This window comes from Amblyomma mixtum, chromosome 7 (genome assembly GCF_055824585.1).
Source record: "Amblyomma mixtum isolate Tamu chromosome 7, ASM5582458v1, whole genome shotgun sequence".
NCBI classification, from domain to species: domain Eukaryota; kingdom Metazoa; phylum Arthropoda; class Arachnida; order Ixodida; family Ixodidae; genus Amblyomma; species Amblyomma mixtum.
The window spans coordinates 143,676,587-143,704,369 of record NC_143018.1 but is presented as its reverse complement, the minus strand read 5'-3'; the positions used below and the strand labels follow the sequence as shown (position 1 = coordinate 143,704,369).

The following is a 27,783-nucleotide window of genomic DNA, read 5'->3' as shown; positions in this document are numbered from 1 at the left end:
CGCTTTCGAAGAACAGTACTTTATTAGCGCATACAAGCGAGCACACTCTCGCTTGGACAGGCGAAATATTCGCCAAGCATTTCACACGTTGCGCGCCGTCCCTCCATTATTGTTACGAGGGAGTAGGTTGGCCCGCTGCTTCGTCCAGCGAGGTCTCCGGGAGCGGTCGTCGCCGTGGGTCCGCGTGCGGTGTGCCGACAGGGCCCCCGACGAATTGAACTCGCGGCCGCAGCGACGGCAGCGCAGAGACTCGGGCCGCTTGTGCGCCTTCCTGAGGTGCGCGACCGTCTGGCGACTGCACTTGTAGCCCCTGCCGCACAGCAGGCAGCGATGGGGGCTGAGCAGCGCCAGTTCGCTGGCGTCGAGGCGCAGCAGAGACCCGCTCTTGAGGCTCTTTTTCTCGCCTGGAAATGAGGAGAAAGAGAACGTATCAGCACCCTGCTCACACACAACACGACCATCAGTTGACTACCAAGCAGAACGCTGACTCGCACCGTTCCTTCATCTTCAGCCCACATACTATCTACGCTATCAACACCACAGTAACAAATCGCCATTACATGGGGCACTGGGCATCCCCGGAAATGAGCGCGTCCGTTAGCTTCCGAGCGCCGGTGGACGTCTTCTTCAACCCACAAACACGCACCCAAAACAATCCTCTTGAGTACCACGCTGTCAAACAGCACTACAGGCAGAGCCGCATGTATACCCTCCTCCCCACTCCACACACCAGTTACGGAGGATACATTGGCGAAAACATCAAACTCAATCCCATACCCGGCTCTGTTCATTCACATATTCCAGCCACTTCCCTTCATAATCAGAGTCCCACTGGGACTCTGATTATCCACCTCTGGCTGCCTGCGGGCTGCCAGAGTGCGGCACCAAGTGCTCGATTTTCTCGGGATGCTCCGCGCACTTCCGGTGGGTGACCAGAACGCGTTCGTTTTGTTGCGAAAGTAATACTACTGGAGCCCAGCTGGGCTCGTCGCGTATGCTCGTGGCGGTGCGGCTACCAAACAACCTTGAGTTGCCGGTGCCTAGCACCCGCTTCAGCTGCGCTAAAACAGATGACGCCGCGCCGCTGTTTTAATACGTAAGCATTATTTGGCTCATGAGTGGCGTTAACAGAAAGTGTGCACAGAAAATGTGGACACTTACTCGAGCATACCCGGGTTATTCAGTAACTCGGTTACTTGGTAGAAACTCGGGTAAGTTGGGAGGAACGTCGCGCCAGCTGCGCGAGAAGAGCAACATGGGTCGCACTATCCGTACGGGTGGCTGCGACAAGAACAGCCACCTGCCCGTCCAGTGGCGCATATCGTAACCGCTGCGCCACTGTTCTGGTAGTGGTACGATGACTCGAAGCCATATATGAATGTCATGTAGAGAATGAACAATTCTGCACTGATGGGAATTAACCCATGGAGCTCCCATTGGTGTGCGGTTTGGTGGCCAACGCAACTAAGCTACGCAAACGCGCCAACAGAAACACCAGTAGTGCGCAATGCTTTCGGATTCATAGCACGTAAGCAGAGAGCCCACGGTAGTTTTTTTCTCTGGCTGGGCGGTTTCCGGCTGCCGGCGGGCAGCGAGATTCGCCAGGGCGATTTTGTGCTGGCAGCGTGCGGGCAACTAGTAGACGACGGAGAGGCGTTGTAGTAGCGGGAAGCATGCGCGGCCATTTTTATGTGAACTAAAAGGACCGCGGTTCTTCATGCGATGTGTTGAATTCGATCCCTAGCGCGAAGCACTCGCATGTTTCGACTAGAGCATGGTGCATATCGTGCGTGTCGCCTGCAATGTTACCTTAGGTGGTTACTCTCGCTATTTATATATTTCGTCTTGCGTGTGTGTGTGTCCGTGTTCAATCGTCTCACCACCTCGCAAGCACAAATGTTCGCTTCATATTGCGATCGCATAGTTCTATTTCGCAAAATATTTCTGCTATTAATTTCGTGTTCCCGGCTGATAATGCTATATTGTCACCGACAAACGGGTGAAGAAATAGCCCAGGTTCTAATCAGACGAGGTGGCCGTGCCAACCATCAGGCAGCTCGAGCGAGGAAGAAGACGATCTTCGATCACCTCGAATGCCCAAGGGTTGGGAAGTCCCTGCTTAAACAGTTCGGCCGCGGTACGGAGCCACTGATTGGTCGGACGGTGGCATTGCTACCCCTCTCTGAAGGGCACCGACTCGGTGCCGCAGCAATGGGCGGCACGAAGAGAATGGACGCTGCATGTGTCCGGCGGCAGGTGTAGACATGCCTGGAGCGCTAGCGAGCGTGGTATGGCTTCATCCGTGCGACATGGACAACTTCGGAGGTCGGCCGTCTGGAGGAGCGAACTGTTCCTTGGGGAAGGGCTTCATAGTTCACCTCACTTACTTGGCGGAGTGCCTCGTAGGGGCCGAAATATCGGCGCAGAAGCTTTTCGGAGCGTCCACGCATGCGGATTGGACTCCAAACCCAGACTTGTTCGCCGGGCTGGTAACTAACAGCTCTGTGGCGGAGGTTATAGCGGCGAGCGTCGTGGGTTTGCTGGTGCCGGATGCGCTGTCGAGCGAGTTGGCGGACGGCCTCGGCGTGACGAACGAAGTGGTCAGCACCCACAACAGTTGAGGTAGTACTAGTTGGAAGCAACATTGCGTCGAGCATGGTGGTGGCTTCGCGACCATGCAATAAACGAAATCGAGTGAAACGCGTCGTTTCTTGTAGTGCAGTGTTATAGGCGAAAGTGACGTAAGGGAGTATGGCATCCCAGTTCCGGTGGTGTGCGCCAACATACATGGAGATCATGTCGGCGATCGTCTTGTTGAGCCGTTCGGTGAGTCCGTTCGTTTGAGGGTGGCAAGCGGTTGTTTTTCGGTGACTCGTGCCGCTAAGGCGCATAACCTCCTGTGTGAGGGCCGAGGTGAACGCCGTTCCCCTGTCAGTTATAACAACGAGGGGGGCACCATGACGAAGCACAATGTTTTAAAGGAAAAAGTTCGCAATTTCGTCAGCGGTACCACGGGGAAGAGCTTTAGTTTCACAGTACCGGCTGAGGTAGTCGGTGGCCACCACAATGTAGCGGTTACCTAGCGAGGACTGCGGAAAGGGGCCGAGTAAGTCCATGCCGACTTGGTGGAATGGGTCTTGTGGCGGATCAATGGGCTGTAGTAGTCCGGCTGGCTTAGTCGGCGGCGTCTTGCGACGCTGGCACTCGCGGCAAGTTCGGACGTAACGCTGTACAACTGCCGCAACCCTGGGCCAGTAGTACTTTTGGCGTATCCGCGCCAAAGTGCGAGAAAAACCCAGGTGACCAGAAGATGGGTCATCATGGCACGCCTGCAGGACTTCGCGCAAAGCCACAGGTACGACGAGCAGATAGACAGCTTCCGTCGTGCGGTAGTTTTTCTTGTACAGAACGCCATCGCGCAAACAGAATGACGACAGACCACGTGAGAAGAGTCGCGGGGGCGACTCTGCGCTTCCTTCAAGATATTCAGTGGGAGGCCGGAGTTCACTGTCGTCTCTTTGGTGTTGAGTGAGGACGGACGTGGAGATGGCGCCGAGAAACACAGAATCGTCGTCGGGATAAGCTCGGTTGTCTTCGACAGGGGCACGAGACCGACAGTCGGCATCACTGTGCTTCCTACCGGACTTATAAACGATGGTGACATCGAACTCTAGAAGACGAAGGCTCCAGCGTGCAAGCCGCCCCGAGGGATCTTTCAGGTTCGCTAGCCAACACAGCGAATGGTGATCACTGACAACTTGAAATCGGTGGCCGTATAAATATGGGCCAAATTTGGTCACTGCCCACACAATTGCCAGGCATTCTTTTTCAGTAGTGGAATAGTTCGCCTCCGAGCGTGACAAGGTGCGGCTTGCGTATGCGATTACGCGTTCGAGAGCATCCTGCCACTGCACAAGGACCGCACCGAGTCCGATGTTGCTGGCGTCTGTGTACAGTTCAGTGTCGGCTGACTCGTCGAAGTGGCCAAGGATGGGCGTACTTTGCAGACGACTGCGGAGGTCTTCGAAGGCCTGTTGTTGCTCCTGGCCCCAGAAGAACGGTTCGGCATCTTTCGTGAGGCGGATGAGGGGCTCAGCAATCTGGGAGAAGTTCCGCACAAAACGCCGATAATAGGCGCACAGGCCCAGAAAGCGGCGCACACTTCGCTTATCGGTTGGCATGGGAAAAGCAGCGACGGCGGCTGTCTTATCGGGATCAGGGCTTACTCCCTTAGCGCTCACGATGTGGCCCAGAAACTTCAATTCCTGGAAAGCGAAGTGACACTTTTCGGGCTTGAGGGAAAGACCGGCCGAACGAATTGCGGCGAACACGGCGCGCAGGCGCCTCAGGTGCTCTTCGAACGTAGCGGAGAAGATGACAACGTCATCCAGGTAGACGAGGCAGGACTGCCATTTTAGGTCGGTAAGCACGGTGTCCATCATTGGGCGCATTTGTTTTTCAGTCCCGGACTGTCCGGGACTACTTGCGGACTCGAGTCCGGTATTTGTTTTTCTCGGGCAGCCCGAAAGCTCCGCCCACCTGCCTGCATCCCCATAGCAACGCGTTCGTTTTTAGCCTATGGCAGTCCGCGGGCTGCTGAGAAGGCAGCAGACGACAGCTGCGCGCCGCGCTGGCAGCCATATTGAGTTAGACTCCGTGTGCATTTTGATTACTTTTCGTGTTCCTGGAGGTCGATATCATGCGTTAAACCTTCAAATGAGCTCCGTAGCTGCTCTCTGAGCCATCGCAAGACTTTTTGTTCTTGCATCTTCGTTTATTTTCTTGAAATCCACCGCACACGAACGCGCGTTCGAAGCTCCGAGCGCATATTGTTTGCTCGTGTCGCCAAGAGGTTCTCGTTCGCTTGTTTTGCGACATGCTGTCTGTACGCTTACCTGAAAGCATCGCAGGTGAACCACTCGTATACTGGAGCAGCTATAGAGCTTGTTGTCAACATTTTTGCGAAGGCTTTCGTCTATCTGCCGATCCGCAACGAGTTGGGCTACTTTGTGCGAACTTCGCCGCAAGCAGTAGCGGCGACTGCGAGCATACCTCCGAAGCTGAGTTCTGTAATGCACCTACGCTAAGCTGACAGTACAGTCTTTAAATCGACTCAGTATCATGATCGAGCGCACGGCGTTGCTTCGGCGTTGCTTCGGCGTCGTGGTGGCCGTGGCTTGCATCGTCTGCTAGCAGATGACAGCGTCCTTGTACGGTAACCGAGGTGGAGCCCGGCTCTGGCGGCGAGTTCGAAAGCAGCCTATGGCATGCCTATGGCAAGTAGGTCATGTGACCATGACGCTTTTCCTGTCCGAGCGGAAGCCGAGACCTGCCAGCAAGTAGTCCGGGACTGGAAAAACAAATGCGGCCATTCTCTGGAAGGTGGCAGGAGCCGAGCACAGTCCGAAAGGGAGCACCCGGAATTCGTACAGACCATCCGGTGTAATAAAGGCGGTCTTTTCCCGGTCGCGCTCGTCCACCTCGATCTGCCAATAGCCACTACGTAAATCTAGTGACGAGAAATACGTGGCGTGGCGTAGCCTGTTCAGGGAGTCATCAATCCGCGGCAGAGGATAAACGTCCTGTTTGGTGACTTTGTTTAGACGCCTGTAATCAACACAGAACCGTAGGGTGCCATCCTTCTTCGCCACAAGAACAACAGGCGATGCCCACGGGCTCGTCGACGGCTGTATCACGTCGTCCGGGAGCATTTCTTGAACTTGTCGGCGAATAGCGTCACGTTCCTTCGAAGAGGCCCGATAAGGCGGCTGGTATAACGGTCGCTGGTTTGCGTCAACAATAATGCGATGCTATGTGAGCGGAGTCTGCCTAACTTTAGAGGTCGAGGCAAAACAGTCGCGGAAAGAGTCAATAATACTCTCCAGGCGGCGTTTCTGATGAGACGGGAGGTTCGGGTTGACGTCGGTCTTCATGGGAGTGGTCGGTGCCTCCACTGATGCCGGGATTTCGGACAACGCGTGCTGTCCCGCGAATTCACAAAGTTCTTCAAAATACGCAATAGCTGTTTTGCCAGGCAAACACTGAGGTTCAGAACCAAAATTGGTCACCAGAAGTTCGGTTCGCGCAATGTTCAATTCAATAATTCCGCGAGCAACACAGACTTGCCGACCAAGGAGCAGCGAGATGTTGGTTTCAGCGATGCCACGAGTGCTGGGGCTGTTATCGCACTCTACGGTAACAAACATGCTGGCTCTTCACGGGATTACTACCTGGTCGGCACAGACGCATAGCTTAGCCCTGCGTGGCTCGGTATCGTCGTCGACAGGGCCTTGGGTGGAAAACGACACGATGAGCTCCTGTAGATTGATAACGGCACCGTACTCTTGAAGAAAATCCAAACCGAGTATGAGGTCCTTGGAGCACTCGGGGAACACAGCAAAGCAACCAGGGAAAGTAACTCCGCGGATCTGGATTCGCGAAGTGCAGACACCGATCGGAGTTACGACGTGGCCACCAGCTGTCCGAATCTGCGGCCCAGACCAAGGGGTCAGTACCTTCCTCAGGGCCGTGGCTAACCGACTGCTCATTACAGAAAAATCGGCGCCGGTATCCACCAGTGCAGTAACGTCGTGGTTGTCAGCGGGTACCGGAATTTCGGCAGAAACCAGTCGGTCGCAGCGCGTCGTTGAGGTCGTCGGGTCAGGTCGTCGTCGGTCCGAGCGTCGCGGCGAATCTTGGAATGGAGGCTCTTGACACGGTCCAGTAGCGGCGGCCCTACCCCCGGAGGACGCCGTCTTCAGTTTTCCCGACGAGGGGACGCAGCTCTGAACTGGCCAGAGGTCGATGGGCGGCCGGGAGAAGAGAACCGCCTTGGGGATGGCGCTCTGGACTGGCGCCGCAGCGGGGTCGAGGACTGCATGTTATCAGCCAGGTACAGCTCGATATCCCGTGGTCTTTCACCGTAGCGCGGTCGAGGTGCGTCAGGTGAAAACCCTCTTAAACCCATTCTGCGGTAGGGGCAGTGGCGGAGGATGTGGCCGGGCTCCCCGCAGTGGTAACAGAGCGGCCGATTGTTTGGCGTACGCCACACGTGCGCTTTGCTCATGCGGGGCCTGTACTCCTGCGGCACAGATGGTACTGCTGCGCTCGGGTACAGCAGAGATGGCACTGGCATGGGAACGACGGGGGAAAAGGCTTGCATCGCTGGCCCTGGACTTCGTAGTGCCTCGCTGTACGTCATAACAGAGGGCGCCGGGTGTGGAGCTGGGGGCGGCTGCACAGCTCGCCGGATTTCGTCACGGACTACGTCCGTTACGGCAGCGACACTGGCCTGTGGAGCTTCCAAGCGAAGTATAGCCAATTCCTCGCGCACAACGCTTCTTACAAGCTCCCGAAGCTCCTCGGCGGGCAGCAACGTAGGCGTGTACTGGGAAGCGGCTCCTACAGTATGCTCACGTCCGTAGTGCGCGCCCCGTTCCTGCAGAGAGCGCTCAATACTCGTTGCCTCCCTTGTGAAGTCGGCCACTGTTCTTGGCGGGTCACGGACAAGTCCGGAAAATAGCTGTTCTTTCACGCCGCGCATTAGGTGGCGCACCTTCTTCGCCTCTTGCATAGCAGAGTCGGCCCGATTGAACAGACGCGTCATGTCCTCGACGAACATCGCGACGCTCTCGTTGGACTGCTGGGACCTCGAGTGCAGAGCGATTTCAGCCTTTTCTTTTCTTTCGTTGGTGGTAAACGTCCCTAGGAGTTCTCGACGAAACGCTTCCCAGGTGGTAAAGGAGGCTTCGTGATTTTCGAACCATGTTTTTCCTGAGTCCTGCAGCGCAAAGTAGACATTGCGCAGTTTGCGCTCGCCGTCCCATTCGTTGAAGCCGGCCACTCGGTCAAGGCTGGCCAACCAGTCTTCTACGTCCCCGAACCTGTCCCCGTGGAACAGCGGCAACGACCGAGGTGCGTGAAGGACGAATGGCGGGGCATTCCCGGAATGCTGAGTCGTCTGGCTAGCCACGGTTGAGGTCATTGCTCTTACCGCTCTTACCGGCGCTGTCAGTTGGCTGAACTCCGGTTGTAGGCCTCGCAGACGGCGGCTCGCTTTGTGGACGGGTGTTGTGTCCACGCGTGGAGAACAGGTGTCGAGAGTGTCCTCGCAATCCGAGTACATGGGACGTTACCCAGCGGCTCCACCAAATATGTCACCGACAAACGGGTGAAGAAATAGCCCAGGTTCTAATCAGACGAGGTGGGCGTGCCAACCAGCAGGCAGCTCGAGCGAGGAAGAAGACGATCTTCGATCACCTCGAATGCCCAAGGGTTGGGAAGTCCCTGCTTAAACAGTTCGGCCGCGGTACGGCGCCACTGATTGGTCGGACGGTGGCAATATTGTTAGGCCTTTCACGAGAGCGGCCGCTAATTCCAGCTCCGAGTACGCGCTCAAACGCGCACATGCATGCATGCGGTGAACGTATGGCGAGGTATTAGTCGAGCGCGACACGAGACCGTGGTCTTCATTGCTTTCTGCGCACTGGAAAAGCGGATATGCTTTGAGAAATGTTTGATTGATTGAAGCATGTCGTTTATGAAATGCCTGCACGGGCACATTGCTCGAGGCATATATGTAGCCAAACAGATGTCACGTACAGCAGCCGATGCGAGAGCTGATTCTGTCGTCGCCTACTGCCGTACAGCTTGATGCTTGGGTCTTCTGCCACAAATGCTTAAAATGTTTGAGAAGTGCCCTCGCATACATCGCCTCCGGTTTGACACATTAAAATTCGTTTCTGAGGAAGGAAATCGCGCAGTACTGTCCCATATCTCGGTGGACACCTGAATCGAGCTGGAAGGGAAGGAATAGAGGACAGAACAAGTACGATACGAAGCTAAATTTTTACAGTACACCCGCTTGCTCTAGATAAATGTTGAACCAGCTGATATGCGCCTTTGTCGAGATTATGCGTGCACATATTTACGGCAGCAAAAACAGGAGGGCGACAGGCTACAGTTGAGCAGAACGTATCACGACTCTTTTCTGATTACAGCCCACATGAAGCAGTTCACGAACGTAGAAATCGCAACGACCGCAGCATAGTCAATCGCCATGCAAGGTCGATTGTCTGCGGTCATGCCCATCATACTTACCGCGCAGTAAACAAACAGGCGATAATCCCAGAGTACGGCGTGTCATTCCATTTCTTTTTTCCCTCCGATGAGGTGTCGACTGAAAGAAGTTAGATTGGGATTGCTCATTGCATGCTTTTGAGGATTGCTCGAAGCTTACACAGCACACTGTGCACCGGAGGCACACGCTCGCGTTGTCGGAGCCGATGTGTACGCGTGCGACCGCGATCAGTTGTTTGTTCTGCGCTCTGCGGCCGCCTTGAATAACTTCAAGTCGTCGTTTTTGATCCCAAAGAGCACACTTCTGCCGTTTACGCGTGCGTCGCAACGACGCGCAGCAGAACGAGAAGCTACGGAGAGCGTCTGCCCTCCGTTATCTCTGGAGAGCTTGCCGCCGTAATTGCCTGCAGGCTAGTACCAGTGGCAGGCAACCCATGTGACCGTGATGCGCTTTCCCGTCAGGGGAGAATTTTCTGGAAGCCTGCGGGCTGCCCAAGCGCGGTAAATCGAACAGACCCACTCTGTAATTACATCGAGCATCTCCACGTCCCAAATGTGTGCCACCCCCCATTCACACACCAACCCCAACATCTCAGGCGACTGCCCTCTTGGCCACACGAGCTGGTGAACAGCGCAAGGTGATTGACCGGGCTATGCTGGAGTATACTACCTTAGCATACTTCCTATAGAGTTGCGCATACGTTCGCCATATTCCTCCCCGAAGAATGCAAATTACGAGAGAAAGCCGCAGCTCTTGCATGCAGCAGAAGGAATTGGTGCAACGGTTAGAGAGAGTGCAGGCTCAATCCGCTTGATACTGGCTTCCGAACCTCCTTTATTCTAGGCAGGTTAATATTGCATTGAATGACACAAATTGCTAGGCTGCAAAGCGTAGGCTACGCCAAGACCTATCTCGATGAGTTACGGTCGAAATACTCGCCATGTGGTGGATGGATGCCGGCAGAAATCACTAACGTTTCCTCTAATTGCGAAAGCAATACTACGCTCACAAACGCGGCGGCCGGTAGCCATGTTTGACCTTTAGAAGGACCTCTGACGTCATACCAGGGTGAGAGATGGGCTACCAAGTCGATTCGCCGCGCAGCGGCGGCCGGTAGCCAAGCGTGACATTTAGATTAACCTATGACGTCATGACATGCCTAGTGACGTCATAGCGTGACGTCATACAAGGGTGAGAGAGGGGCTACCAAGTCGAGTCGTCGCGCAGCGGGGGTCGGTAGCCACGCGTGACCTGTAGACGCGGCGCACTGCGTTACTTCTTTATGTTGTCTTCGGCTGACGGCACTCGTGGAGTTTTCTACGCACTAGTGCGGTGCCCCACGTTCGGTTGGATGCCACTCGTGCAGTGCCGTACTTTCGGGTGCGACGAGCACGACACGTGTGCGCGCCACACGGAGACCGACGGTGGAGCACGGTGCAATCCCGTCGTGCAGCGCGCGCTAGCACACGACGCTGTTCAAGCTCGCTGGTTGACGCAGCAACGACGAAGAGGAAAAACGGACGAAGCATTACAAGTGGGCACATTTTAAAGAAATGTTTAATGTTGAAAGAAATGTTGAAGCAGCTGCAATTCATTTATTTATTCGCGCTGCAAACATACAGCCACCGGCCGGCGAGCCATATGCCTTCCGCTATGAGGAAATTAAAGGTTTGTCAATATTTTTAGTCTTGCAAGTTCTGCCTTAGCTCTTGCAGCGAACGGCATATGCTGTTCATCTGGCATGCCTGCACTTTATAACATCTGTAATAAAGAGAATTGGGGTTTGCTGCCTCAGCGGCTAGCGCTGCCGAAGGAGAGGAAGATGACCGAAGAAGACAGAAGACGAAGCTGACGAAGCTCGGGTGCGCGCTTGCGAACGCCGGCCTGCTGAGCAGCACTGCTGGGACAAGGACTGTGCCCGACCTCAATAACTGTGCGAGTTTCCACATTACACTTGGTGGAGGTGCTCCTTGTTCTCCCCGTGGAACTACGCCACGATGCCCAGGATACCAGGCTCTACCACGACGTCCGACACCTCGGTCCAACCTGCCCAGGCTGTCATCTGTTCCGGTGCCGTCCGTCAGCGCGACCCGACAGTCTTCAGCGGCACTGACGACACCGACGTAGAAGATTGGCTGGCCTCTTACGAACGCGTGAGCGCCTACAACAAATGGGATGACGTCGTTAAGCTCACGAACGTCATCTTCTACTTGACTGACGTCGCCAACTTGTGGTTCCGCAACCACGAGGCGGATTTTACTACCTGGGCGGCTCTCAGAACCAGCCTGACTGACGTCTTCGGCCGCCCCGCTGTCCGAAAACTTCGCGCCGAACAACGTCTGCGCAGTCGTGCCCAGCAAAATGGCGAGAATTTCACCAGCTACATCGAGGACGTTGTTGACTTGTGTAAACGGCTCAATCCATCTATGAGCGAGGGTGACAAAATCAAGCACATTCTGAAAGGGATTGAGGACGACGCATTTCAAATGCTCGTGTCTAAAGATCCTCAAACCGTCTCAGACGTCGTCTCTTTGTGTCAGAGCTACGACGAGCTCCGAAAACAGCGTCATGCCACCCGGCGTGTCATTTGCACGGACGACAACCTTTCGAGCTTGGCGGTAGGCGGTCCTGCTAACGATCAGCCGACCCTTCTTCAGCACATCAAGCAGTTTGTGCGAGAGGAGGTCGCCCGTCAGTTATCGATGGTTACCTCCCAACCCGCCACAACGCCATCACTATCGCCTTCGATTCAGCGTGTAATCCAGGAGCAGGTAGCTGAGGTCCTGCCGCCCACTAATTCACCTACTCTGGTCACTGCACCGTTGACATACGCAGAAGCCGTCGTCCGGCCACGACCTCAGCCGGTTCTTCCAACTTATGCGCCGCCTGTCAACGTCTACCCTCAGCAGCAGCTCGCCCCTGCATTGCCACGCACTCACCATCCTTTGCCTCGCACCGGTCCCCGCCCTGTGAATCCGTGGCGCACCCCTGATAACCGCCCCATATGCTATGCCTGCGGTCTCGCTGGTCATGTGGCCCGCTGGTGCCGCACGCGAGGATCCGGTCCTTACAACTACGGGCGCTCGCCAACGTACGACGCTTCATTTCCCTCCGTCCCTGTCTCTTCTCCTCTGCCGCCTCCGAATCCCTCTCCGCCTCGCTCCGACTCTTACAACCGAAGCCATCGGTCACCGTCACCTCGACGCCGCTCGCTCTCTCCTATGCGCCGCCGGTCCCCACCTCTTCAAGCGGAAAACTAGGCGCCGCAGTTCCGGAGGCAAGAACTGCGCCGACAACGACCGTCTCAAGCCCTATGAACGTTATTGAAGTTATCGTTGAAGGTGTTCCTGTTGACGCGCTTATTGACACTGGTGCTGCCGTGTCCATCATTAGTCGCAACTTGTGCCGCAAATTAAAAAAAGTGATGACGCCGCTTTCTGACCTTTCGCTTCGCACCGCCAGCGCTGACCCCATTCGCCCTATCGCAGCGTGCACTGCCCGCCTCGTCATCCAAGGCCTCCCATACACCATTGAGTTCTTCGTTCTCGCCCGCTCCTCTCATGACATCATCCTCGGGTGGGATTTTCTGTCCGCGCATCACGCCATCATTGACTGTGCACGTGCGGAAGTTGATTTGTCGCCGCTGTGTGATGCTCTTGTGGACGCCTCCCCTGTTACCGCCGCGCCTATTCTCGCCGCTGACGACGTCGACGTGCCACCTTTCTCTTCTGTTCTCGTGCCGCTGACTTGTGCTGCCCTCTCTGACGCTACTGTCCTTTATTCACCCTCACCTCTTTGTGCGCACCGCAAGTCTGTCTTGCTCCCTCATGCCGTGCTCACACTTGCTGGTGGTTGTGGCGCTCTGTACGTCGCGAACCCGTTGCCTTTCCCCACTACTTTACTTCGGGGAGAATCGCTTGGCACGGTTGATGTCATCGATCTCGACGACTCTTCTCCTGTCCTTGATGACGCTGACGCCCATGACATCAACGCCCTCACTCCTCCCACCGACGTCGCCGACCCGTCCTCCCCGGATATGTTTTCCCGTTCTGTCGATGCCGCTCTACCACCTCACCAACGCGCCCAGCTCATCGCTTTGCTGCAGCGCTTCCGCGCATCCTTCGACTCTCCTCAAGCACCGTTGGGTCGTGCCGCAGCGGTTCGCCACCATATCGACACTGGCACCCATGGGCCCTTGCGCCAACGCCCTTACCGCGTCTCCTCCGCCGAGCGCCGCATCATTGATGAACAGGTGAACGACATGCTACATCGCGGCGTGATCCAGCCCTCTCACAGCCCGTGGGCTTCTCCGGTCGTGCTCGTCAAGAAAAAGGACGGATCCATTAGATTCTGCGTCGACTACCGCCGGCTAAACAAAATTACTCGAAAGGACGTCTACCCCCTGCCTCGTATAGACGACGCGCTGGATTGCCTGTAGGGAGCGGAGTACTTTTCTTCGTTGGATCTGCGCTCTGGGTACTGGCAGGTGCCGATGGCCGACGTCGATCGCCCGAAAACAGCTTTCATCACGCCTGATGGACTGTATGAATTTAATGTGATGCCCTTCGGTCTCTGCAACGCGCCTGCCACTTTTGAGCGTATGATGGACAACATCCTCCGTGGCCTTAAATGGCAGACATGCCTCTGCTACTTGGACGACGTTGTCATCTTCTCCCAAAATTTTGCGTCTCATCTTCTTCGCCTCGAGAGTGTTCTTCGCTGTCTCAGTGACGCTGGCCTGCAGCTTAACTTCAAAAAGTGTCGCTTCGGCGCTCGACAGCTGACTATCCTAGGCCACGTCGTGTCCAAGGATGGTGTACTCCCGGATCCTGCCAAGCTCCGCGCAGTTGCTGATTTCCCCAAGCCCACATCTTTGAAAGAACTCAGAAGCTTTCTTGGCCTTTGCTCCTACTTTCGCCGTTTCATCAAGAATTTTGCTGCCGTTATCGCCCCGCTGACGCAACTTCTCGCTGGTAGCCACGACTTGTCGGCTTGGTCCCCTGCATGCGACGAGGCTTTTGGAATGCTGCGCCAGCTCCTCAGCTCTCCTCCGATCTTGCGCCATTTCGACCCTTCCGCGCCAACAGAACTGCACACAGACGCCAGCGGCATTGGTCTCGGTGCCGTTCTAGCTCAGCGGAAACCTGGTTTCAATGAGTACGTCGTTGCTTACGCCAGCCGTGCGCTCACCAAAGCGGAGACTAATTATTCCGTCACAGAAAAAGAATGTTTGGCGATTATTTGGGCGATCACAAAATTTCGTCCTTACTTATACGGGCGCCCGTTCGATGTCATTACCGATCACCATGCCCTTTGTTGGCTGTCGTCACTCAAAGATCCATCTGGCCGCCTCGCTCGTTGGGCTCTGCGTTTACAAGATTACGACATTCGGGTCATTTATCGTTCTGGTCGTAAACACTCCGACGCCGACGTTCTCTCGCGCTCCCCTGTGACCTCTGAGCCTGACCCACCATCTATTTACGGCCTCACACCTTCTCTCGACACTATTGATATGGCTTCTGAGCAGCGCAAGGATCCTTGGATTACTTCTCTTCTGGATTTCCTAGCCAAAAGCTCAGCGCGCCTCCCTTCTCGAGCGCTCCGACGTCAAGCCCATCACTTTGCCGTGCGCGACCAGCTGCTGTACCGTCGGAACTACCTCCCCGATGGTCGCAAATGGCTGCTCGTGATTCCAAGGCATCTCCGCTCCGCCATTTGTGCCAGTTACCACGATGACCCGCAATGCGCTCATGCCGGTCTCCTGAAAACTTTTACCCGCCTACGCCTTCGGTATTATTGGCGGGGCATGTACCGTTTCGTCCGCCAGTACGTACGCTCTTGCCTGGAATGTCAGCGTCGCAAGAACCCTCCACCGCACTCACCTGCTCCTCTGCAACCTTTACCGTGTCCCGCCCGGCCATTCGACCGTGTTGGAATAGACCTTTATGGCCCTCTTCCCATCACTGCCGCGGGGCACCGCTGGATCATCGTCGCCATGGATCATCTCACGCGCTATGCCGAAACTGCCTCGTTGCCAGCTGCGACGGCATCTGACGTAGCCGGTTTCATACTTCAGAACCTCATTCTTCGTCACGGTGCGCCTCAGGAATTGCTCAGCGACCGGGGTCGCGTCTTCTTGTCCGGCGTCGTGGAAGCCCTCCTTCGGGAGTGTCATATCGTTCACCGCACGACGTCTTCGTACCATCCGCAGACCAACGGTATGACCGAGCGCTTTAACCGGACCCTCGGAGACATGATGGCCAAGTACATTTCTGCCGATCACTCAGACTGGGACCGCGTTCTACCTTTCGTTACATACGCCTACAACTCTGCAACGCAAGCCACTACTGGTTTTTCCCCGTATTTTCTTCTGTACGGACGCGAGCCTTCCTCCCTCATGGACACCATACTCCCTTACCGCCCCGATTCGTCCGAATTTACAACCGTCTCTCAGGCCGCTGCGTATGCCGAAGAATGCCGCCAACTCGCGCGTTCCTTTACTTCACACGACCAGCACCGTCAGAACAGCTCCCGCGCCGCTTCTCCCGGTCTGCCGCCGCATTATCTTCCGGACTCCCTGGTTTGGCTTTGGGTGCCCTCCTCCAGCCCAGGACAGTCTACAAAACTGCTGAGCAAATACCAGGGCCCCTATCGCGTTGTTCAGCAGACATCGCCAGTTAATTATCTTGTGGAGCCCATCACGCCTTCGTCGGACCATCGCCGCCGCGGCCGTGAAATCGTGCACTTAGACCGCCTGAAGCCTTACTACGACCCAGCTCTCGTCTCGTGCCCTTAGGCCGCCAGGATGGCGCCTTTTCACCCCGGGGGTATTGTAATAAAGAGAATTGGGGTTTGCTGCCTCAGCGGCTAGCGCTGCCGAAGGAGAGGAAGATGACCGAAGAAGACAGAAGACGAAGCTGACGAAGCTCGGGTGCGCGCTTGCGAACGCCGGCCTGCTGAGCAGCACTGCTGGGACAAGGACTGTGCCCGACCTCAATAACTGTGCGAGTTTCCACATTACACATCGTACTTTTTGCCAACGTATGCGCAGGTTAAAGGATATCAATACAGCGACAATGTGGGGCGCTTAGGGGATTGAGAATCACCTGCTGATATTTTCGGAAGTCCCTCTAGCTGAAGCTCTAATGGCCTATGCATCGAAACCGGCAAGCATAACGCCTTGGTCTGGTGTCTAACGAAATTGAGCCCCCATAATTAATTGCAGTATCTCACGAGCAGGCTCGTGGGTCCCGCGTTTCCCGCCGATTCTATCAACGCCTGTTACAAGCCGATACTGCACTGTTCTGAAGAGGCTGTTGCTTATTATACAAACTGTTGACTGCGCTCGTTGGCGTCGGCGTCTCATAGGAATAGCCTCTGAGATTATCGAGGGTCTCGGAGGCCTCGGTTAGCAGACGGCAGAAAGAGCAACGGCACTCTGCGAGTGTTTCGCACGTTCAGCTGATGTGCAAGGGGACGTCCCACTCGTGTAGTATTTGACGTCACTTCCTGCGCATCGGCAAGGAGGTAGTGCGTGTCAGCAGAAGATACCATTAGACGCGACGCGCCGCGTTCCTTTCGTTAGAGGTGCTGCGCTCGCTTTCGCAACCTACCAGGCTTAACCAAAGCTAAGCCCCCGCCAATTTTAAGCATGAAATGCTTTTAGCCCCCGTTGTCGGCAGTGTGGTGACGTCACGCCGAGACCGAGAGCCATCATCCGAGCACTGAATTCCAGCCATCCGGGCACTGAATTCCAGTCATCCGGGCTCTGAAACGAGAACATCCGGGCGCCGTACGAGACTTAACGAGATTTAACGACACTCTCTAAGCCCTCCTACGCGACCGGCATGCAAGCGCCGGTTGGTCTCTAAAGGAGTCACAAAAAATAACTGCTGCGAGTGCCTTCTCAATGTTTATCAAGATATCAGTCGCTGTGCGTTTGATAATGCACGGAATTATAATTTCCGATTTCTAATAACGCGTGCAAAAAGCACATAAATGCCACGATACACTTCGTTGTCATACGTGATCTCTTAGGGGCTTCGCGCATAGAAACAAAGCCGCGCAGGCGCACAGGGGCCCGGGGGAGAAGAGGCAAGGCATCGTGCCGTACAGGTGGTGGCGTTCCTCCCTTCCTTTACGGCGCGATTCGGGTGTCCACCGATATGACAGAGAATTACTGCGCCATTTCCTTTCCTCAAAAAGCGTCGCGTTCGAAGGGCATCGCGCCGAACGGGCGGTGGCGTTCCGTGGACTGCCTGGCAGCGCTACAACACGCTGTCGCGTTCCACTCCTAAAGGCGGAGCTTAAGCGTCATTAATTACAGGTTAATTCGTATTTTGTCATTAATCAGAAATTAGTCACCAATTAGTAATTTGTCATTACTTCGTCATCAATTATGTGTGACGTAACCGAGTGGTGACGGCACCAGTGTCACATCGGCAAAGTGGTGCGGAAAACGCTTTCGCCTCTACGCACTTCAGACAGTTTCGAATGCGCTGCGTATACATTCTTGTCAGGCCTGCGTCTCGTCATGTCCGCGTACGCTTCTGCATCGTTCTGCATTTCATGCTTACCCTACTCTCGGTTACAGGGGAGGCACAGATTTTTTTAACAGTCAGCGAGCACTTGTGATCAAATAGCGAAAATATTGATAAGAAAACATCGTTTTGACCGAACAGGAGCACAAGGCCGGACAAAATAAAATGCCGCAAAGAACGATAACAGTAGATGTACGAATGGATCGACTGTCAGCAACGGTCGAGCGCTAACCAATGCAATGGAGTTCGCTTCTCCGCAAAGCATGGTTTGCTTTTCAACCATGTGATCGCGTTCAGCCAATAGAGGCGTGAGCGCCTAAGGGAACACAAACGCGCAACTCTAGGCAAGTACTTATACAGTAACTCTATGCTGGAGGTGAGGCCAAAGGGCTCTTGGATAGAACAGCCCTACCGGGAAGGTTCTATATTTATCATTAAATAAAGATCATCCTCCTCCTCACGAGATGACCAGATTGCAACGCTTTTTCGCAGCGACAGCAGCCTCTGCTTCGCCCTCGGAAAAGCGCCGGGCGCCACGTAGCCTGCACGCGCACCGTGCTTAGGGTGCCTCGATGGCCGGCGCAGGCGAGCGGGCATCCAGGCACCCTAGCCGTGCTTCGCGCAGTGCGTCACCTTTCGTGGCCCCAAGCAGGACGGCTTGTCCATGCCTTCCAGCAGTTAGAGATGCTTCTCGGACGCTCTGCGTCGTCGTGCGGGAGGCACGGTCGCTGCTGCCACACTTCTAAAGCGTGGTCCAGCGTTCGATGAAGCGCCAAGTGAACGCCGCACCAAGGGCGGTCATCGGGCGCGCGGTGTGGTCGGCCCGCTCTGAGACGCACTAGCATTACAGCCAGCGCCGCAGTGTCGAGAATTCGTTGCCATCCGGGACGGCGGCGGCAGAGAAATTGAATGAATGCGTAAAGGCCTGTTCACCGCCCGCACTCGGTGTTTATATGCATGACAACAAAATACGGCCACACGACGCCTCGGTGTCAACTTACCGATCCTAAAATTTGCAGAACGCTTAAGCGTCGCCTCCAAGAGTGGAACGCGACAGCGTCTTGCAACGCTGCCAGGAAGCCTACAGAACGCAATCGCCCGTTCGGTTGTACGCCCTGCTCGTCGGTAAATTGGTTTTAAGGCAGAAGCCTTTAATGCGTCCTGCTGTCGTGACCAAGACGGGTTAGGATGTGTGTCCGCGTTTCGGATGCATACCTTATATGGGCATATGTCAATCAATAGCCAATCGATACTTAATCGGGTGTAATCGAGAGACATCTGAACATGATGTGGATTTCATGATTATATAATGGTACTAAATGACCAAATGACTAATTGGTAATCAGTAGTAGTCAAGAAGTCACTTGTGGGACTGTACTGCGCCTGTACCATAACTAACACTAAGTGTACTAGTTAAGGTCACGTGAACTATCGCTAACCATACGTTAACTAGTATCACGAAATGTGCAAGTCATTCTTAACTATTGTTAACCACCATTAATAGTTAGACGTTTTATATCTATTGTGTCGAACATTATAGAGAGTTCGATCACTTGACAGGTCAGTGATAGAACATGATGGATGGCATTAGAGCAATAGCAAACACCAATCAGCCTAATTAATCTTTCTACTCAGACCACATAAATAAAAAATTAGCGGGAGCTTAGCTTTGGTTAAGCCTGGTGGGTTGCGAAAGCGAGCGCGGCGCCTCTAACGGAAGGAACGCGGCGCGCCGCGTCTAAAGAAGGATCGCAGTGCGCCGCGTCTACAGGTCACGCGTGGCTTCCGGCCAACGCTGCGCGACGACTCGACTTGGTAGCCCATCTCTCACCTTTGTATGACGTCACGTTATGACGTTACTAGGCATGGCATGACGTCATAGGTCATTCTAAATGTCACGCGTGGCTACCGGCCATCGCTGCGGGACGACGTCAGACGTCATTCTATAGGTCAAATTTGGCTACCGGCGGCCGCTAAGAAGGCCGTTCATTAGCGTAGTATTGCTTTCGCAAAAAAAAATTCAGGGGGGCACTTTGTTCATCTAAAGTCCAGTGAGGCAAAAGCATTAAGCGCAGTGTTGTTGCCTCTGTCACTGATGTGTGGTTAAGATGTTAACCTTAGGCTCTGAGTGGAACGCGACAGCGTCTTGCAACGCTGCCAGGGAGTCCACAGAACGCCATCGCCCATTCGGCTCTAAGCCTTGCTCGACGATAAAGTGGTTTTTTGAGGAAAGAAAATGTGTCTCTCTCACACATCTCGGTGGACTCCTGAACCACGCCGTAAGGGATGGGAGGAAAATGGGAGAGAAGGAAGACTCCGTGTTAGCCAGACGCCTCTCTGTTCATTGTAAAGAATCGAGCTGGCATGGCGGAGTGGTTAGCGTGTTCGTCCAACACCCGCACTCCGGAAACCAAGGTTCGATTCCCCAGCTCGACCAATTTCGTACTCGGTTTTATTTATTAAGACGAAAGCCTTTAATGCCTCATACTGTCGTTAGCAGACGCGTCGGCAGGAATGTCGACAGACGCGTCGGCAGGAGTGTCGTCAGACGTGTCGGCAGGAATGTCGACAGACGTGTCGGCAGGAATGTCGACAGGCGCATCGGCAGCCTTGTCGACAGACGTGTCGGCAGATTTGTCCGCCTTTCGGCGTCACTGCTTAAAAAGAAACTGCGCCGAGGGTGGGAATCGAACCAGTGCCTTTGGCACTTGAAGAGGAGACGCTACCACTCCGCCACGAAGGCTCAAGGTTCCAGCATGAATAAAGGCGCATCTAGTGAATGCATAGGTGTCATAAATAAAAAGAATAAAGTCAGGAAAAGGAAAATAAAAATAAGAAAATAAACAAAAATTGTGCGATGTCAGTGCACGTTAAAGAACCCCAGGTGGTCGAAATTTCCGGAGCCCTTCACTACGGCGTCTCTCATAGCCTTAGTCGCTTTGGGACGTTAAACCCCACAAAACCAAAACCAAACCAAAAATAAAAACAATAAAATAAGATATGAAAATGAAAATAAAACAATAACAACAAGAAAATGAACAAAAATAAAGAAAATCTGAAAAATAAAAAGTAAACAAAGACAACAGTGCGCCAGGAAACGCTTTCGCCTTGCAGCCCTTTAGAGAGCCTAAGTGCCCTCTGAATTTTTTATGTGGTCTAACTAGAAAAGTTAATTAGTCTAGTTAGTCTTTACCATTGTTGTAATGCCATCCATCATGTCCTGTCACTCACCTGTCAAGGGATGGAACTGTCTAGAATATTCGACACAATGTCTATGAAACGCCTAGAAGCGACAACCTACTAATGAAGGTTAATGATAGTTAAACATGACTTGCACATTTCGTGATACTAGTTAATGTATGATAAGTGATAGTTAACGTGACCTTAACTAGTACACTAATTAATTACTGTTAGTTATGATGAAGGCGCAGTACACAGTCCCACAAGCCACTTCTCCACTAATTACCAATTAGTCATTTGGTCATTAAGTACAATTATATAATCATGAAATCCATATCATGTTCCGATGTATTTTGATTACTCCCGATTAAGTATCCATTGGCTATTAAGGCGGAAGCATTTAATGCCTCATCGTTGTAAGCAGAAGTTGTCGACAGAAATGTCACGCTTTTCAATTGGTCGAAATGGTCGTGACGTCACAGTGCGCGGATTTCAAACGAAGCCAATTGTACTTTGGCTACTAACCACGCAACCATTTAAAGGGATCGTATAGTGATGCTCCAAGTTAGTGGGACTTACTTAACCAATTAGCCTAATTAACCTTTCTACTCAGACCAGATAAATAAATAAAACTGAGTAGGAAATTGGCCGAGCTCCGGAATCGAACCCCGGTCTCCGGAGTGCGAGACGAGCACGCTACCACTCCGCCACGCCAGCTCTATGGTTTGGAATGAACAAAGGCGCGTCTAGTCAATACGGTGTCTTCGTTCACTCCCATCTTCCTCCCTTTCCGTTACTGCGAGGTTCAGGTGTCCACCAAGGTATGCGAGACAGATATATTACCTTTCCTCAAAAGCCAATTTTCCGACGAGCAAAAAGCGTTGCATTCAAAGGGCAACGCATCGCTCGAACGGGTGGTGGCGTTCCGTAGACTGCCTGGCAGCGCTACAACATGCTGTCGCGTTCCACTCCTAAAGGCAAAGATTAAGCGTCATTAATTGCCTGTTAATTTATGCACCAACAGAATGTAATGTGAACAACCGCGTAGCAGAATACAGCACTCAAGCTTTCGCCTTTCACCACTTTAGCCGCTAAAGTTCCTCGTAATTTTGATTGGCATATGCCCATATAAGGCATGCATCCGAAACGCGGACACATTTGCTAACACGTCTTGGTCACGACAGTATAAGGCATTAAAGGCCTTAATAAAACGCTGTAGGAAATTGGTCGAGTTGGGGAATCGAACCAAGGTCTCTGGAGTGCGAGACAAACACGCTAACCACTTCGCCATGCCAGCTCGATGGTTTGGAATGAACAAAGGCGCCTCTAGCTAATAGGGCGTCTTTGTTCACTCCCACCCTCCTCCTTTCCCTTACGGCGAGGATGAGGTGTCCATCGAAATATGGGAGATATATCCATTTCTTTTCCTCAAAAACCAATTTACCGTCAAGCATGACATACGGCCGAATGGGCGATGGCGTTCTGTGGACTCCCTGACAGCGTTGCAAGACGCTGTCGCGTTCCACTCTTAGAGGCGAAGCTTAACATCTTAAACACACATCACTGACACAAGCAGCAAAACTGCGCTTAAGACTTCCGCCTCACCGCGCTTTAGGTGCACAAAGTGCCCCCCTGAATTTTTTTTAGAGCGCAGCTCTTTGGCGTCCGTTCCTGGGTTTCGCGTCGGCGTCGGCGTCGGCCTCGTAACCAGCTCCGCCCCCAATGTCACGCTTTTCAATTGGTCGAAATGCTCGTGACGTCACAGTGCGCGAATTTCAAATGGGGCCAATTTTACTTTGGCTAGTAACCATGCAACCAATCAAAGGGATCGTATAGTGATGCTGCAACTAAGTTGGACTGAGTTTAGTTAATTGCTTAATTAATCAATTAGCCTAATTTATATAGAGGAGAATGAAGAGGTCAGAAGAAAAGAAAGACGCGCGCCGCAGCGACAACAGCGTCCGCGGAAGGAGACGCTGCTGAAAAAAAACATAAGTACGAAGCCGCGTTCCCTCCACCACCACGCACTTCCCCACTGAGTAAGACGTTGCTCGTTTCATATACGTTGTGGCGAACATCCTAGACAGTTCCAACAATTGACAGGTTAATGACAGAACACGATGGATAGAAATAAATAATATAAATATGAAATAGCCTAATTAACCTTTCTAGTTAGACCGCATAAATCAATAAAACCGAGAACGAAATTGGTCGAGTTGGGGAATCGAACCAGGGTCTCCGGAGTGCGATACGAGCACGCTAGCCACTCCGTAATGCCAGCTGAATGGTTTGGAATGAACAAAGGCGCGTCTAGCTAATACGGCGTCTTCGTTCACTCCCATCTTCCCCCTTTCCCTTACGGCGAGGTGCAGGTGTCCACCCAGATATGCGAGAGAGATACATTTCCTTTCCTCAAAAAATAAATTTAGCGTCCAGCAAGGCGTACAGCCGAATTGGCGATGGCGTTCTGTGGACTCCTGGCAGCGTTGCAAGACGCTGTCGCGTTCCACTCTTACAGGCGAAGCTTGACATGTTAACCACACATCAGTAACACACGCAGACAGGCAATGGACGCGTCATTCGCTGGCAGCACTTGATTCATCATTCACAACCACATTCTTAACGTACGCTCCCTTGCCGCACATGCCAAGGACGTACACCACGATCACATTCTGCGCCATTCCTCTGTACTTTGCTTTGCTGAAACCTAGATGGATCCCGAAGAGCCTCTCGAAATCATAGATTTCCTATACTGCTGTGGTGCTCGCAGAGACCACAACAGAGCGGCGGGAGTCGCTATCTACTTGCGCACAGGTCTCTCTGCAATACCAGTCGAAATGTTTGGCACGTCACATGAAGTTGGCGAACTGTGCGCCGCAAAGTTGCCCAACGGCTTGCTGGTAGTAGCTGCCTACTTCGCCCCTACCGCACTCACGAAAGACGTCGTGCACTTCCTGCAACTCGCATTAACCGTCCATCGATCCACACCGATGTTAGTAGTGGGGGACTTTAATGTTGACATAAAGACAAACAGCAATTTCCTAACACTTATGCGGGAGAACATCCCGTTCCTCTCGCTTGTAACGCGTCCCACGGCGGTGACAACCTCGCGAGGCACTTGTATAGATCTCGTCTTTGAGAATCAAGCATTGGTGTACCAAGTCGAACATATATCAGTCTATTTCTCCGACCACAAAGCTTCCTTCATGACTGTCAAGAACTGTTAGTGGAGTCTTTGTTAAAGGAATACGTGTGAAAAATAAAAAAAAATTCTGTGATAGCGCATACGTGTGTTGCTCGATTTCTTTGCCTCAATCTATCGAAAAGGTGAAACAGCTTATTTGCTGCGCTCAAATTTCGCATTAGGAAGTAACGTAATCGTCAGTAATTTTTCCCACAAAATATTTATTTTACAAAAAGAATAAATTTAGAGGGAATGCCGCCAAGAAAGGTTATGCGCAAAAAAAGACGACACGAGGATAGAAGATACTACAGGTCATCTTTTTTAGGAAAGGAAATGGCGCAGCATCTGTCTCACATATCTCGGTGGACGCCTAAACCGTGCCTTCATGGAAGGAAGATGGGCATGATTTATTTATTTATTTATTGGGGTTTAACGTACCAGAGCGGCTCAGGCTATGACGGACACCGTAGTGAAAGGCTCCGGAAATTTCGACCACCTGAGGTTCTTTAACGTGCACTGACATGGCATAGCACACGGGCCTCTAGAATTTTGCCTCCACCGAAATTCGGCCGCCGCGGCCGGAATCCAACCCGCGTCTTTCGGGCCAGAAGCCGAGCGCCGTTACCATTGAGCACCGCGCCGGGTGGAAGATGGGAGTGAAATAAGATACCGTATTCACTAGACAGCGCCGATGTTCATTCCAAACCATCGAGCTGGCATGGCGGAGTGGTTAGCGCACTCTTCTCGCACTCCGGCGGCCCTGGTTCGATTCCCCACCTCGACCAATTTCGTACTCCGTTTTATTTATTAATAAATGCATGTGGGATTTTTCGCTCAGGGCCAACGCCCCCGACGCCGACACCGGATTTTCTGCGACACGAGGCCCGTAACGCTATCGCTTTAAAACTCTAGACCGCAAATTTCATCATCATCGGTCGTGTACCGGAGCCCTCCATTATGACACCTTTCTCTCTTCTCAATACCACCTTCCCTCTTTCATGACGCTGCGGCTATGTCCACCGCGGAGAGAGACAGTTACTGCGCCATTTCCTTTCCTCAAAAACACCTAATTTTGCATGTGCTCGTCACAACCCGCGAACCAGCCGAGTTCCAGCACGCGTTGTAGCGTTGCGTTCGAACCGCTGTGCCTTCCAGATCTTGATGATGATGATGAAAATATTTTAATGAAATTTTTAGGAGGTTGTAGCGGCGGGTGGAGCTCTCAGTCCGGAACCCCATTGGCGTAGGCTGCTATCCGCGCTTTTTCCATGAGTTCTTTTTGACAAAGTTTCGTCCGAGCTGGTCAGAGCTGCCTCCCACCCCTCCTACGTTGGCTGGTTATTGATAGTGATTGCCAGATCTTGAATGCAATAGCAGTTAGACAGTAGCCTTCGGATGCGCGCGAAAGCAAAACATCCGAACGCGATGCCTAGGTCGGAGGAAGAAGCCGCGCTGACGGCACCCTACCGTAATGACCTACCGAGAAATGTGCTGACAGCAGAATCTTTCACTCGCTCTATAAGATGCAACGCCGGTCCGGCGAACCACTCCATCGTGACACCTGCACTCGGTGACGAAGCCGACCAAATATTGAGGCTAATGTCGGTGCCAAACATATGGCTCGCGCAGCTCGATCGCCGAAAGGGCACTGTACAACCTCTATGCAATACGCGGAAGAGTAGTGCCTAACCAGAACCGCGTTCTAGGTCAGTGCATTTGGGCACCATAATTCGTAACAGCTTCCAGGAACCGGCGTTTATTAATATGCAAGAAATTATAAAACCACGATTTCCGCTTGCGGGAGCGTTGCTCGCTCTATGCATTTTAGCACGGTAAATCGCTCACACAGAGTTACGCGTTTAAACCAGAGGAAAACCTCACCGCTCATTGCCTGCAGTTTTCGCTTGCACTGCAGTCGTCTTCGCTTGACAGAAACGTAACGAGTTCTCCTCCTCCGCCGCTGGACAATTGATGAGGTCGACGGAGTCTTTCAAAGTGGCGTCACAGCGTCGCGTTCAGCGCTCTCGCTCTTCGCATGCATGGCGTTGCTATGGCAACGGCAAAGGTAGGTAATCACCTCCTCGCATCTCTCCCTGTCTTTCTATTCGCGTCAGCGAGAACCGCGGTGGCTTAGTGCTTAATCAAGGGGGTGCCGGGTCAGGGCGCCAGACATGGCGGCCGCTTTTCGATGGTGTAAATTTCCTTTAACATTAAGGGCACCCGTGTCGCAGAAAAGCCGGTGTCAGCGTCGGGTGCGCTGGCCGTGAGCGAAAAATCCCGGAAACATTAAGAAATAAAAGTCTTTCGGGTGGTGGCTTGTGTTAGTCTACAGGGTTCTAACTGATATATTGTATTGACGAGCTGTCGTATACAAAACTCCGGATGCATCTAAATTTCTACGCAAAACGGGGGATGCAAGCACAAATCCGCACGAACTTGACCCACGGCTGCTTCTACGAGTTTCTTGTAATTGCGACTGAGAGAAGGATGAAAAGAAAATTGCACGGGCCTGCCAACTGGCTCAAGCCGAGCCAACACCGCTGCCACGTGCAGACAGAGGAGACTTAAAGGATAAGATGGGAGAAAAGAAAAGAAAAGACGCGCGTCGCAACCACCGCGTCCGCCGATGATGATGAAAAGCCTTTATTTAATAAAAGAGGTGAGGCTTTCTTAAAGAGCCCCGCAATGGGTGGAGTCCCTATTCCGGGACCCCATTGGTCGAAGCCGCCAGCTTAGCCCTCTTGACCAAAGCCTTTTGGGCCTGAAGGTCCGAGCAGCCAAGCAGGGCCGCCTCCCATTCCTCTCTGGTAGGGTTGGGGTGGGGGGAGAGAGCTGAGTTGCGCTGGCAAGCCCAAACCATGTGGTAGGTGTCAGCCACCTCGCCACAGTGTTTGCACCTGCCAGTGAACGCGGGATCGAAATGTTTTAATACTGCCGGGCACAGCATTGTATTAGTGAATAGTCTAAGTAGAACGCGTTCGTTTGCTTTCCCCAGTCCCTTTGCAGGGGCTGGGTACACGCGGTGCCTATCCTTATAATAAGATGTTATGTCTTTGAACGAGAGTAAAGAGCCACCTTCAGGTTTCAGGTGCTCAGGAGCCGCCGTAGCCCAACACCACCTAGTTCGTCTAGGTGGTGTTGCGTAGCCGCGCCTCCCCGTTACCACCTCTCTCAGTTTCTTCCGCACTCTGACGCCCCTGCGCCATGATGTAAAGCACGTGAGAGCGCCCCGGCCATGTTTTAATTTCTACTTCTACCGCTCATCTGTGTCCTTGCTAGAGAAGGCTTGCACACCACGCTCGCTTGTGATGCCTCACAGCCCGCACATTTGTAACTCAGGGGTTAAGGTTAGAAATTGGAATTTAAGGAGCGGAACGCGACAGCGTGTTGCAGCGCTGCCCGGGGGTCCACGGAACGCCATCGCCCGTTCAGCGCGCCGCCTTGCCCGTTGGAAATAGGTTTGAACGCAACGCATTTTTGAAGAGAGGAAACGGCGCAGTAATTGTCTCAATCTCGATGGACACCCGAACCCCGCCGTAAGGAGAGGTAGGTGGGATTTAGAGAAAGAGACGCCGTAATGAAGGAAATATTTGAGGAAAGGAAGTTGCAGCGTCTCACACATATCGGTGGACACCCACAGCCCCGGTTATTGGTCGCCGGTTCGAATTCCCACCGCAAGCTCTCTACCTCAACTAGTAAGTTTATGCTGCTCGAGCGCTGAATGGTATTACACCGTCTGGAACATTCTGCGGCCAACTGTTGGCATGATAGACTTTTTTTCTGACGCGCGGTGCAGGCAG

At 53.2% G+C, this 27,783-nt stretch overlaps 1 protein-coding gene across 2 annotated transcripts; it reads right to left on the bottom strand.

Annotated features, from left to right (window-relative positions):
* On the bottom strand, positions 1-26,547 carry LOC149337766 (uncharacterized). Of its 2 annotated transcripts, XM_089553510.1 has the most exons (3): positions 25,865-26,547; positions 9,100-9,178; positions 1-404 (listed from the first exon to the last, which is right to left on the bottom strand). In XM_089553510.1, exons 2-3 carry the CDS (start codon positions 9,143-9,145, stop codon positions 82-84), a joined length of 369 nt encoding a protein of 122 aa, XP_089409636.1. In that variant the 5' UTR covers positions 9,146-9,178; positions 25,865-26,547; the 3' UTR covers positions 1-81. The 2 variants fall into 2 exon arrangements, with proteins under 2 accessions (XP_089409636.1, XP_089409637.1); XM_089553511.1 differs by lacking the exon at positions 9,100-9,178 and having other exon boundaries at positions 25,865-26,152.
* Between the last annotated feature and the right edge of the window lie 1,236 nt (positions 26,548-27,783).

Coding starts and splice junctions, on each gene's coding strand:
- LOC149337766 (XM_089553510.1), bottom strand. CDS start 9,145: ATGACACGCCGTACTCTGGGATTATCGCCTGTTTGTTTACTGCGCG. Junction 405..9,099: donor GCCTGTTTGTTTACTGCGCG/GTAAGTATGATG, acceptor CCTCATTTCCAG/GCGAGAAAAAGAGCCTCAAG.